This window comes from Monomorium pharaonis, chromosome 11 (genome assembly GCF_013373865.1).
Source record: "Monomorium pharaonis isolate MP-MQ-018 chromosome 11, ASM1337386v2, whole genome shotgun sequence".
Classification (NCBI taxonomy): Eukaryota; Metazoa; Arthropoda; class Insecta; order Hymenoptera; family Formicidae; genus Monomorium; species Monomorium pharaonis.
In genome coordinates this window covers 5,835,141-5,848,775 of record NC_050477.1, presented here as the reverse complement: position 1 = coordinate 5,848,775, position 13,635 = coordinate 5,835,141, and the positions used below count along the sequence as shown (strand labels likewise).

Here is a 13,635-nt window from a genome sequence, read left to right as displayed (position 1 = left end):
ATGTTAAAACTGATCGATTTTTGATGAAGTTGTAGTATGTTTAAAATTGTCATAAAGTTTACATCATGTATTTTATTTTCTTGATCAAAATGCCATCTCGTAAAAAAATAGGCTCAGTCTCATTTTCAACTAAGAAATAAAATTCTTCACGTAAACTTTGACAACTTTAAACATACTACAGCTTCATTAGAAATCGAAATTTCAATATGACAAAGTAGCGTCACCAACTATAATTATGATGTAAGAAGAAAGGTACAAGTAATATCTTAAGATGTTAATATGGTTCTGTGAATGGACCAATAAAAAAAAATTTTATGATTGGTTTTATATTTTATAATTGAAACTTTTTAAATTTTTCTTTAACTTCTCTTTAAATCGGAATTAGGCGAAATAAAAATTTCACTGATTTCAGTGCTTATAATTATACTAATTAGTGTAATGTGCACTTTGTTTTTGAATGATAATACACTGATTTTGATTCTTGTAATTTTTTAATCGAAATTGTTAAAAAATAGTGAATACTCACTGAAGGAAAAGAATGAAGAAGAAAAAAGAATGTTAGAAACGTCACACTAAGGAAGAAAAATATATATGTTATGTAAGTAATAGTATTATATAAATTAATATATAATTTATATCATGTAAAATAAATTTTTCTATATTAATTAATACAATCTCAATATGGATTCCGTTTAATCAAGTCGGGCTTCTTATGTATGTTTTAAAAAAATGTAACACTGAAACTTGATTCTTTCCTCTTCCCGGTATTTCCGGTGTTTGTTCGAGAATCTAATCCCGTTTTTCTATTCGTCTTTTTCGCGCGAAAGATAATGCGGTTGGCAGCTCCGCCGACGCCGACACAGTTTAGCCACAGTTTAGCTATAAAACTGTGACGCCGAGTTGTCACAATACAAACATGGCGACAAGGGTGTTCGTTTAAAGCGCAGCGACGCGTTTTCACTGCCTCTCGACTACGACGAATCTTAATTGCTGCCGGTGACAACGAAGAACACCATGGGCAATGCTGACACAAAGTTGAACTTCCGGAAGGCCGTAGTGCAATTGACGTCGAAAACTCAGGTAGGGACATCGCTTGTTTACCTAACGGATAACATATGATCAGTCGGCAGGTCGATGAAAACATGATTTCTTGACAAAATTGGCGATCAATAAGTCTTTGTCAAGTTAGAAGATCTGTACTTTTTATTATTGTACGTAATGTTGATGTGTTGAAGAAATCCAGATTGTTACCATGTCAAAATTGATATCGCTGGTATAGATCGTGAAAACATGATAACATTGTCTCAAGGTTGTATCAAAGCTACAGCATTGAAGATTAAAATTTGAACAATCAAGCAATTTTAATTTTAACTTGTTTTGTTCTGATTGATTTTTAATCTCTAATTGATGCACAGTTTGATACAAATCTGTCAGGTTTAAGATCTATTAAATTGCAATAGCGATTGTTATAATACACATTTGTGAAAATAGTGATATGCAATAATAAAGATTTTTCTATTCTTTGTATATCTGTACATAATATATTTTATCATATTAAATTTTTTAAATTATCATAATTATTTTATGATAAAACTTTGATGCTGTTATGAAACGTTGAAGATTAATGTAAAAATTTTTCTAAGATATTTGAGTTATCATATTACTTTATACAAATTTCTTTATTTATGTATGTATTAACAGATAATCGAGGCATCTGACGATATATTCTGGGATCAGTTCTGGTCCGAGAATGTGACCAATGTTCAGGACATCTTTACTCTGATACCAGCTGCAGAGATTCGTGTATTGAGGGAAGAAGCGCCTTCCAATTTAGCTACGTTATGCTACAAGGCAGTCGAGAAGTTAGTCAAGGCAGTGGATAGCAGCTGCAGGACTCAGAGGGAGCATCAAACTGTCCTTAACTGCTGTCGCTTGCTGACACGTTTGTTACCCTACATATTTGAGGATCCCGATTGGAAGAGCTTCTTTTGGTCCAGTTTACCTGGTAAAGATGACGAGGAAAGTCTACCACTGGCACATTCTCTGCTGAATGCGCTCTGTGTAAGAAATATTTAAATTAAACAATGTATTGAATGTTATTTAAATAATGCATGTGTGTATTAAATATGTATGTGTGTATTAAATGTATGCAGTGAAAATATATTTTAAATATAATATATCCACTCTACAAGACAATTGTGTAGAGTTTCAAATCCATCTTTGTTTTAGGATCTATTGTTTTGCCCTGACTTTACTGTAGCTGCAAACAGGAAATCCGGTCCGGTAAGTCTCTCCGACTCTATCAGAGTTTTGATAAGAAACGCGAAACGTGTTATGCCTTATAACGTTTTCCCAGGACAAAGCCGATGAATTGCAGTCAATAGACAGCTGCGAATATATCTGGGAAGCGGGTGTAGGCTTTGCATACTCGCCACCCAGGTATCCCATCCTCGATTCCAATCGCACGGAATTATTGAAGCTCCTGTTGACATGTTTCAGCGAAACCATGTACAATCCGCCGACAGACCTGTCGATCACGCCGAACAGGTGGATTCAGCATTTGACTAGCAGTGAAAACAGGTAATTTATTTTGTTTAATTCAGTATAATCGCATATGCATATATTTTTATATTTATTATATATTGCAGTTTTGTATGCAAGATTTTTAATCAATAGTTTTTTCTCCTTTCCTTAATAAAGAGGTTCAATATCAAATTGATTAGTATTACAATTTATTAATACATATGTAGAATATTTATATGCCATGTCGCTACCATATGCCATTTTTAATTTAATTTGTGCTAAAATTATACAATTACAGACACGCTTTACCCATGTTTACATCGCTTTTGAATACAGTATGTGCATATGATCCTGTTGGATATGGAGTGCCATACAATCACTTGTTATTCACTGATTCCTTGGAACCGCTGGTTGATGTCGCGCTGCAAATTTTGATTGTAACTTTGGATCACGATACCACTGGTGGTGCGCCATTAGAGGAGGGGGCTATCGGAGATAATTTGTTTATTAATTATTTAAGTCGAATTCATCGTGATGAAGGTAACGCTTTTTTTATATCATATACGTTTTCTATTTTTTGACTTTGATTTCAAGTTTTGTTAAAGCAATATAACATTGATAAATGAGAATAAAATAAATGAAAAAGATTAAAGTCTTTTAGATCTAAAAATTTGATATTTGCGATAGATAAATTTTTGGTTAATTAAATGCTAATTTTTACATTAAAAATAAATATATAGCAATAAAAAATGGAAAATTAGATTACATAGACATGGAAAGAGATTAAGATACATTATTTTTTTTATTTCCATTTTAGATTTCCTATTTGTTCTGAAGGGTATTACTAGACTGTTGAACAATCCATTGATGCAAACGTATCTGCCGAATTCGACCAAGAAAGTGCACTTTCATCAGGAACTGCTAGTCTTCTTTTGGAAGATGTGTGATTACAACAAGAAGTTCTTATATTACGTGCTAAAGAGCTCAGATGTTCTCGAGGTTCTCGTGCCAATTCTTTATCATTTAAACGACTCGCGTGCTGATCAATGTAAGTTTTTTCTTTCTCTTTTTTTGCTCATTTGTATTATATTATTTCGACTCAGTATTAAGAAAGTAATGTATTGAAATATTATTTAAAAAGATTGAGATATTTGATATATAAGAATTAAGTATATTTTAGAGGTAGTAAATATACAATACGATATTAAATATTTTTTTTAAGAGACAGCACACAATATTAATTTGATTATTTTTTTAATTGCATATTTAAATTACAGAAATAAAATTTTAATTAACAAGTTCTTATATAATTGTTAAGTAGAAGCATCTTAAGACATAATTGGAGTAATATATGAATTTATTTATTTAATTAAATAGATTTATTCTAGTTTTTCTATTTTTTTTTAGCACGAGTTGGTTTAATGCACATTGGTGTATTTATTTTACTTCTATTGAGCGGAGAACGTAATTTCGGGGTGAGGTTGAATAAGCCGTATACAGCTACAGTGCCTATGGATATTCCCGTTTTTACAGGTATAATAATATCAATTATATCATAGCCGACGATTTTAAGAATCGAAACCTGATTTTTACTATTATTTTAATTGAGAAAAGTAATAGCGTGATTACAGATTGTAGATTTGTCTATTTTTTTATTGTAAAGTTAATGATTAAGATCATCAATAACACAGAACCACAAAATTTTTTCGAAAGTTTACTCGGACTAGATCAGATATTTCTTACGGATTATAGATCGCTGAAACCAAATCTGAAGCCCGTTTAACCTCATCACGTTAGGTTTTTTATTTATTCAAGAAAAACACCAAAATTGGGGATAAAACATTAAGTAAATTGAATAAGTTAATAGGTTTATGGGTTCAGAGTTCGTGAGTCTATGGTTTATGAATTCAAGGCTCACAAGTGGGTTTATTAATTCATGAGTAAACGAGCAGTGTTTCAGGTGATTACGACCTGTTACTCGGTGTTTATTTCTGATTTTGGTATTTTTTTCTCGGATAAATAAAAAACCTGACGTGATGAAGTTAAACAGGCTTTGGATTCGGTTTCAGTAACTTAAAATCTATAAGAAATACTTGGTCTGATCCGTATAAACCTCTAAAAAAATTTTGTGGTTCTGTATAATTAAATTATTAATATTAGAACTTAAATAATTCCATTTCAGGAACGCATGCCGATCTCTTAATCACCGTATTCCATAAAATTATTACGACCGGCCATCAGAGACTACAACCACTGTTCGACTGTCTACTAACAATTCTAGTCAATGTCTCGCCGTACCTTAAAACACTGTCCATGGTAGCTAGTACAAAATTACTCCATTTGTTAGAGGCATTTAGTACACCGTGGTTCCTTTTCTCGGCGCCCACTAATCACCATTTGGTGTTCTTTTTGCTTGAGATCTTTAACAATATTATCCAGGTAATTTGCTCACATGCAAGATAATTTAAACATTTACTCTCTTTTCATTCAAATATACAAGCCTTGAAAAAGTATAATTTATGTAGTGTTATCAGTCACAAATTTTGAAGTTATTTTTTTTTTATTAATTGTGCTATTTATTTTTTATTTCTTAATAAATTTCTTTAATTTTAATGTTGACGGAAATATTTTCGAAAAAAATTTTTGGATGTGTTTCAATGAATGAAAATTATATTTTGAATGTTGTTATTTATTTTTACTATATATGGTATAATTAAGAAATATATATATTTTTTCAACAGTATATGAAATTAGGCCTATTATTGTTTTTAATTTTCAGTATCAATTCGATGGAAACAGTAATTTAGTTTATACTATAATACGCAAACGGCAAGTGTTCCATGCACTCGCCAATCTACCTAGTGATTGCAATACGATTGCGAAGTCTCTTAGTAAAAGGCAACGTCGTCACATGCCTGCGAGTACGTCAAACGAGAATGTCAGTGAAGCTGCGATGGAAGGATCACATCCTGCGCAACCTGCCGAACCCGGTACTTTGAAGGCATCCTTGTTGGAGACTCCTGGTGAGTTTCTATACTGACCTGGGTTAACTAAATTTATAGATTTACATTTAAGAATAAGGAGGACATTGAATATTATTTCATAGAGATAGAGATTTAAATTGTAAGGTAATATAAATTTATTGAATAGGTATCGAAAAGATGACGGAAAAGGAATCGGCGCATCCACTGAGTCCATCGGCCAGTGTTGATATTGGTAAATCAATCAGTAATCTATCGGATAGCAAGATCGATATCGCAGATGAATCGATGAACACGACTAAGAATTCTGTAGTGCCGGTAAGAAACGAAAAATATAAAATTGTTTACTTCTAATCAAAGATCCATTAATATGTAACAGTGATAAAGATCGATACAAACATCTGATTAATAAATTCGATCGACAATTATAATTGAAATTTCTTCGATACGCAGAGGGGTGGCATTCGTGTGACCGAGGAGGCAAACAATGTCAATAATGTTAACCAGTGGGTACCGTCCAGCGACTGGGTATACCAGTGGAAGAGCAAGCTGCCGCTGCAGACTATCATGCGATTGCTTCAGGTCCTTGTTCCACAAGTCGAGAAGATCTGCATCGACAAGTGAGTGAGCGTTTTGCTTTATAAATAATAAGCACAAGTCACCTACTTCGGAATTGATCGCTTTCCGTGGTGCTTAGAATACCGCTAAAGAATCCTTCGTACAAATAACAACACTTGTTATAGTTTTACATTGTTCTCTTTTATTAATTTTAACAGGGGATTGACAGACGAGAGCGAGATTCTGAAATTCCTACAACATGGTACCCTCGTCGGTTTGCTGCCAGTGCCGCATCCTATCCTCATCAGGCGATATCAGGCCAACGCCGGCACGACCGCTTGGTTTCGTACGTATATGTGGGGTGTTATATATCTGAGAAATGTCGAACCACCCATATGGTACGATACGGATGTTAAGCTATTCGAGATTCAGAGGGTTTAGATAACAATCATTAAAAGGTTTGTTACCATTCGCACTTTTTGAAATACTGTTTTATTGGCAGTGCGCAAGAAAGAGTCTCATCGAACTCGTTATTGTGTATCATATATTATTGTTTTTGAATATTAATTAAAACTGAAGGATTTAATGCTGTTTTTATAAGAACTCGAGGATATATAGAAATAACGTCTTTAACTTTAATTTTTTTAATAAATTTAATTAAACATGTATAATTATGAAAAAAATGGTTTTTTGAGATCTTATGAAAACCTGTTAAATCATTAAAATCCTTTGGTTAACTGAAATTTAATCGATTCTTCGTCTTTTTGGCTTAATTAAGACAAAAATCCAATAAAAAATTAATTTCCCTAAATTAATTTAAGTGATTTCGTCGATAGTTGTTACCATTTCTTCTAGTTAAATCAGTTTTTAATAAATAAGAAAGAGGGAGAATCAATTAAATGTCGGTTAATTTTGACCAATGTTTAACGCAATTTAACGAGACACAGCGCGACCAAGTCACACGCACCTTCGTTTTCGATTACTTTTTACACGGTGAGAGTCTTTAAAGTACTTTCATTTTGATGTAACCACATGTACTGTATACAAGATCGTAAACATCGTTTACAATCAGTATCATACTGATTTATTATTATTATTATTATTATTATTATTATTATTATTATTATTATTATTATTATTATTATTGTATCCCGAAGACTGTAACCTCGTTTGTATCATAGTAATATACATATATACATATTGTCAGTAAATGGAAAATATATCGTCGATCTTAAGGAAAAGTCCACTAATTTAATAGACTACAAAAGAGCGGACTATAAGTAAAAAAATTATATTTAAACTTTACTCATATACATTTCTTCGCATTTTTATATATTTATGTACATATATAATTTGACTATTATCAATCATAATTTATATTTTTACAGTTTTATGATTTATATTATCAATGATGATTATATAATAACTATTCCTAAAACAATTAGGTATATAATTATATTCTCAAAAAAAGACAAAAACATTCGATAATTGTTTCATTAAGACCGGCGATATCGTAGAATGATTATCGTTATTAAATCTAGACAATTCATTTTTCGCAATATGTGTAGCTGTGCTTTTCAAAATAATGATTTTATTCGCTTTTGCACCTGTTGTATATTTCGTAAACAGCTGTAAATTAAACACTTAAATGCTTATTTTGGAAACTATTTCGCATTTTCGCGAAAATTAGATCTGTATAATAAAAATTCCGGGTTCGTTTTTATTACACTTATCGCAACATGCGGCCTTTCTTTTTTTGTTATTCGTGTATGCAAATTCATTTATTAAGAATGTAAAGAAAAAAGGATTCGATGAAAATGCTTTTTATAAACGAAACATCGGCGCGCAGCAAATCGATTGTGATTTTATTAAATTATGACTTGATATAGGAAAACCTACATTCTTTTGCTCGTCTTAGACTGCACTTTCTTAGATTTTCTATGATCTAAAATGAATGTATACGTAGGTTCCTTAAGATAAAGAAATAAACCAATAAAGTATACAAGCAAAATTCATATTCTCTCTCCAATTTTTATATTTTTTAAATTTTCGCTTAGCAATACCTTTTTTTTGAACGAATGAATAATTTATCGCATGGAGAGAAAAAAAATATATAAAATATATAAAATTCGCAATCGTTTTTTTTCTTTGATTTTATCATAAATTTTAGAAAAGAGGAATTTAAATTTTGCTTTTTTATCTTTTAAATAAAAATGGGATTGTAAGATTGCAGTTAAAAATGACAATGAGTTTTGTACATTACAGTACACTTGCGATTTACAATTACGAAGAACATCCAAACGGGATGTTCTCACATCATGTATTATATGTAGCTGTTCTTAAATATACCGAGTTATGACATAAACAATCATTTACAAGCACATATACACACGTTTTTTCTCTCTTTCTCATCTTCTCATAAATGCATTCATGGAGGAAAAAAAAATCGTGTTACATTTCGCACAACTCGTAGTTCGTTAACATATCCATATTACAGATTAGCGTGAAATGTTGCGTGTTTCTATGTCGCAAAGCACTCAACGTAATGAGTGTGTTTGATGGACTGAACAAGTTATATTTACTCAATAACTAAAATTGTGCGCCAAACGCACACTTCCAATTATCAGCTTATTGTAAGTGGCGACTGAACTACGCATACGTTTTGCAAATTTGACACACTCAGGCTCGAATTGCATATTTGAATTCGTGTGTTTATTTTCTTTTATATGCCTCTAAGCATATATATGTATGTATATGTAACAAGAGTCATTTTTGTATATCATTCTATAAGATCATGTAGACAATTACGTAATCGAACATAATTTAGTGAATTCTTGGAATTATGTATATCGAAGAAAACTCGAATGTGAGCGATTATCTTCGTGGAAGTCCTAACCGGAAGAATAAACGAATGGATCGAGACCAAACATCCAGCAACGCGCTGCATTGTGGCTAAACCTAAGTTAAATATATATCACACAGTTTCATAGTAAAGTATAGTATAAAGTATAGTAAAAAGATTAGAATATATTTTATACCCGCACCAAACGGAAATTCATTGGCGGAGCGCGGCTTTCTCTGTAATGCCCACTAAAAAATATTGCCGCGTGAATCTTTTCTTTTCCCGAACTGAACCCCCAATGTGTTGTCGATGTGTCATTATCATTGCGCACTTATCACAGACGTGAATGGTTGCTTAAATCTAGAGAATTGATTTGTGCTGCCTTGTGTAGCGGACACAAAAATATCGAAGGAAGAATTCTTAAACGAGAGCTGTTCTAGTTAAATTTTATGTCGGGTCGTCGGATTTCATCGCATGCCTTGTCGTACGAAGGTGGCGACGCTTCCTCCGAGGATACGAGTGGCGGCGATGACGGCGGCGATGACGGCGGTATTAAAATAGCGATGTGATAAGGAGGAGGTGGGTTTTGCCTCACCGTCGTCGTCGGCACTGTTGTCGTCGTTGTATTAACAACACTGTCACCGATGCTAGACGCGTTCGTCACAGCGACGATATGATCTTCCTGCATCTGAGCGTTATGCTCCGACCGACTGCTAGGATGGTAATTTCTGTCACGATTGTACTTGCAGAAGATCGAGTATAAACAGGCAGACAACAGCAATATTAGTAATCCGCAAAACACGAGTATCTCCAAGCCAGGACCCTGCTAACGCGAAGATGAAAATTAATCGATTGTGAAATAAAGCGAGAAGACAATAAAAAGACGCCAAAGAATGGCGGAAATTTTTGTAATACAGTTTAATTAGAAGTTTAAGATAATGCAGACACAGATGCGCTTACCCGATAACCAAAGTAGAATTTTGCGGCCGCCACAAAAACTGTTGCTAGAGCAAAGGTGGACCAGATACCACAACGCAGCCGAAAGCCGGCCAGTTCGGCCTCCCGTAAGTCAAAAACGTTCCCCGTTAGCAGACTTCTATTCTGTTCTGTACCATTCGCGCTAGTCGTATTCGATAGAATCAGCTGATTGTTGTTGGCGTTGGTGACATTGCTGCGAACAACGTGTTAAACAAAAGAAAATTTAATTCTTTGAGTACACACTTCCTGTTTGTAACATTTAGTACACATGAGGTCAGATTAACTCCAACTAAATAAGGAAGTATTGTAGCGATGTTATTGGTTATTTTGGTCTGAAAAAATTATAGTGCAAAATTTATATATAAAAAAATGATATCTGATAGTCTGGAAAAGAAAAAATTGTTGAAGTCAGAAAAAACTGAAACGTTGACGCTTTGGAGCGTATGGCAACTGTTCGATAATAAAATAGAAATCTTAAATCAATAACAAATGTCACATCGAGACCTGTTTTGTCATTTTAAGTTAAAGATATTTCAAGGCAAACTTTGTTAGGGTCATATTGACCCTTAGTGTACTTTAAGGGTTAGTACTGCCATAGTTCCATGTATCTTTATATACTAAATTCATAGGAAGTTCAAACCAAGGGCGAATCATTTATAAGTAATCTTTCTGCTGGTAGATATGTATAAGTGAGTCACCCTGTATATAGGAAGAGCATGTTCCTCTCAGAATGTCTCCTTTCTCTTAATGGACCTTTTTGTGTTTTCATTAATTACTTGGGGATGTTGTTCAGCTGGGCAGCGCTGAGTGATGACGAATTGTGATGACGGTTGTTATGGATTCGCGCGGTCGAGCGAGCGATGCCTCGATGAGGGTTATTGATATTACTAGGACCGGCTGGTGATAAGTTTCGGGTTGCAAGGTTATCATGGTACCTGACCTGAGTGAGTCGGAAATGCACTGGGGACGCCATTTGACTAAGTTCGCCACCGCGCCGACATTGGTCTGCAAAGCAGTAAAAATAAAGTGGCAATTTAAAAATAAAACAAAGAAATATAATGAAATGAAACAATGATAAAAGGAATAAAAAGAATAATTAATAGATATTTAAGTATATAAATATTATAAAGAAGAGGTGTAAAAATTGTCATTTTCTGCTCTTAATGATGAGAACCTGTAAAACGTGTTTTGCTACCTTATTTGATATTGAAATGAGAAGAATAATATTTAACCTTTTTAAAAACATTCATTATCGATTCTAAAATATTTCTTGCAGTTTCCTGCTAAATAAACATTTTCTTTTTATTTCATAAATAAGCAAAATATATTTTGCAGATTCCACTAAGATCAGAAAATGGCGATTTTTACAACTCCTTGTTTCTCCTTCCAATTTTTTCAATCAATTTATTCATTCATTGATCGTCTTTGTTCTACAAAATTATCTAAAGAAACAATTCCAAACTATTTCAAGCTTCATATGATAACGATAAAGACCTATAATTTGGAATAATAAAGTGATAATTTGAAATATGAGTGGAATTGTATGAGTGGAGTAATATATAATTTTCATATTTTTATATCCCAGTCTGTGTTGTGTTGGCTATTACTTGAATTTGTACCAGTACTTTGACATACTTACTGTGTGATTTTGGCACAGGTGTGACGGGGTATCGGCGGCCGGTGAAGCCGTAATACCTGCCCGCCGGTTTGTTGATCCAGAAGTGCATCAGAGAGTTACTCTGTAGCGAGTTCAGAAATCTATCGCCGGCTAGTGATACAAAAACAGAGTTTTATTGTCCATTCTAAATTACAGCATATAAATAAATATACTTACCTCACAATAATTTCTTGACGATACACGAATCATGCACGATAACTCATGCACATTCCTCTTCAATTCTCCTGTTTGTTGGAGTCGACCCCAGATCCTGCTGATCATGTATCTCGAACAAGTGCGTCTTATCAGCCTCCGATGTCTATTACTCATCGTCCGCTATAAGCAGTTATTGTCGTTACTGCACAAGTTCATCTTCTATTTTAGTGTCGTACATTGTTATGATTCATGATGTTCTGAAAGCAAAAACATGCATTTATCAATTAAATAGCAAAGCGATTAGCATTTTATTCTAAACAGTGGACAATGAAAATATTGTATGGATAAAATAGAGAATGGAGTTAATGACTCAAAAAATATACATCTAAAACACTTGTATTTTAAGACCATATTGTAACTGTAATTTTACAAAGATCATATTGTATCAAAAGATGTATTAAATATTAGAAATATTTAAAATTACACAAACCAAAAAATAATTTTTTCAATTATATACATACACATATATATATTTTTTTTAAGTAGTGCAGGTATCTAATAAGAGAACTGCAACTCTGCATGCAATCTGTGTCAATTTCTAAAAATAAAGGGGAAGAAAATAATAAATCACCTCTGTAATCTCCTGCATATTCATTTTCATTCTCAAGCATATGGGTGAGATAAAATGTCATTGAATGCTCTTTTGCTTGTTTTTTTACTCTCTATATACAATCACACGATAAATATATAACGAACATGTCATAAACGTGCAGTGCGCGAGAAATGAATATCACTTTACACAGAGAGACAGCTGTTCCAGTAGGAGAAAGGATCCGGAGTAAGGGAAAAATCCTATGGAGTGATTGCCATAAGTACAGAAAGTGCAGGAATAAAGCGCAGAGAACAAATCCAGATTGGGATCGCTCGGTGTTTCTCAGCTGTATTTCTTGCGTTTAGGGCAGACCTCGATTCTGGAAAAGGAGAAATTTATAAATGCAAAAAATAAGACAGAAGATCTGTTCTTTTTATCCGAACTTTTCGCGTTGTTTATCTCTTCTCTCTTTTCTTTCTAATGGGAAGAGAAAAGATAAGCCGTGCAAGAGGCTAAAAGAAAAAGAACAGGTCTGAAGAGTCAGCGCAAGAGAACGTACTGGTCTTTTCGAGGACCAGTTGGGAAAGGCGATACTCACTCGTTTTCCGTGTCTCATTCCGGATCCATTCGCCAACGCGGAAGACGTCGATACGTTCGTGGATAGAGTTTCATTCATTCGTTCCTACATCAGTAGTGACACAGTAACACGAGACACCGTGAGTTCAACGTCTTCACTTACCCCCGCTTTACTTTCACACTCTCGTCCTGCCGGAGTTGCGCATTATCCTTGTGTCATCCGGTTTTCCCTCTTTTCCTTTTCCTCTCCCTCAAATAAACGTCCGATTTTTTAGCGACATATGACACTGCGATATTTGCCTCACAAAGTCTCAAGGAAAAAAAACAGACAAGAGATTAATAGACGACGGGCTACGGATAACGCGCATCAATAACAGACACCAAAAGATCACTTATCTTCGCGCGACTCCTCGTCGTCCGCCATTGCTCCGTCGGCGACGCCGCACATGAAGCTGTGTGCGCGAGATCGTCGAGTTTGACGATTCGAGACGGCGATATGGCGCGGCTAATCGACTTCGGTCACTTCGGTGTCCTGTTAGTATAGTGGAGCGGTATGATAATTTTCGTGAATTTTTAAATTAATTATCTATACCAAATTTAATGAAATTGTAAAATTACAGTTACAATATAAGTGTGTCACGTTACTGCAAATAGTGCAAATCAGAATTGACAATCGAGAAGAAATTGTTCATGTAAACATAACCTACAAATTGCGCTGTGCAATGTTTTAGGAATAAAAGAAAAAATATAATTAAAGAATAAATATAATTAC

General features: G+C 33.7%; 2 protein-coding genes across 10 annotated transcripts; one reads left to right on the top strand and one right to left on the bottom strand.

Moving 5' to 3' along the window:
- Positions 1 to 876: 876 nt before the first annotated feature.
- On the top strand, positions 877 to 8,427 carry LOC105838148 (protein HID1). Its single transcript, XM_012683464.3, has 12 exons — positions 877 to 1,080; positions 1,702 to 2,061; positions 2,230 to 2,283; positions 2,357 to 2,580; positions 2,822 to 3,063; positions 3,341 to 3,571; positions 3,931 to 4,056; positions 4,706 to 4,962; positions 5,303 to 5,546; positions 5,674 to 5,822; positions 5,958 to 6,124; positions 6,281 to 8,427. The coding sequence occupies exons 1-12, from the start codon at positions 1,015 to 1,017 to the stop codon at positions 6,501 to 6,503; spliced, it is 2,343 nt and encodes a 780-aa protein (XP_012538918.1). The 5' UTR covers positions 877 to 1,014; the 3' UTR covers positions 6,504 to 8,427.
- On the bottom strand, positions 6,539 to 13,168 carry LOC105838150. 9 transcript variants are annotated; one of them, XM_036293962.1, is made up of 8 exons: positions 13,027 to 13,168; positions 12,886 to 12,969; positions 12,495 to 12,666; positions 11,717 to 11,952; positions 11,522 to 11,650; positions 10,659 to 10,887; positions 9,865 to 10,075; positions 6,539 to 9,730 (listed from the first exon to the last, which is right to left on the bottom strand). In XM_036293962.1, the coding sequence occupies exons 5-8, from the start codon at positions 11,607 to 11,609 to the stop codon at positions 9,341 to 9,343; spliced, it is 918 nt and encodes a 305-aa protein (XP_036149855.1). In that variant the 5' UTR covers positions 11,610 to 11,650; positions 11,717 to 11,952; positions 12,495 to 12,666; positions 12,886 to 12,969; positions 13,027 to 13,168; the 3' UTR covers positions 6,539 to 9,340. The 9 variants fall into 9 exon arrangements, with proteins under 9 accessions (XP_036149855.1, XP_036149854.1, XP_036149853.1 ...); XM_036293961.1 differs by adding an exon at positions 12,217 to 12,293 and having other exon boundaries at positions 12,886 to 13,080; XM_036293960.1 differs by having other exon boundaries at positions 12,327 to 12,666; positions 12,886 to 13,080.
- Positions 13,169 to 13,635: the final 467 nt, after the last annotated feature.

Excerpts from the sequence above, each read along its gene's own strand:
- LOC105838148 (XM_012683464.3), top strand. The coding sequence starts at position 1,015 with ATGGGCAATGCTGACACAAAGTTGAACTTCCGGAAGGCCGTAGTGCAA. Across the intron at positions 3,572-3,930 it reads CGACTCGCGTGCTGATCAAT|CACGAGTTGGTTTAATGCAC; the intron begins GTAAGTTTTTTC and ends ATTTTTTTTTAG. Across the intron at positions 5,547-5,673 it reads ATCCTTGTTGGAGACTCCTG|GTATCGAAAAGATGACGGAA; the intron begins GTGAGTTTCTAT and ends TTTATTGAATAG.
- LOC105838150 (XM_036293962.1), bottom strand. The coding sequence starts at position 11,609 with ATGCACTTCTGGATCAACAAACCGGCGGGCAGGTATTACGGCTTCACC. Across the intron at positions 10,888-11,521 it reads ACCTGTGCCAAAATCACACA|ACCAATGTCGGCGCGGTGGC; the intron begins GTAAGTATGTCA and ends ACTGCTTTGCAG. Across the intron at positions 9,731-9,864 it reads AATTCTACTTTGGTTATCGG|CAGGGTCCTGGCTTGGAGAT; the intron begins GTAAGCGCATCT and ends TCTTCGCGTTAG.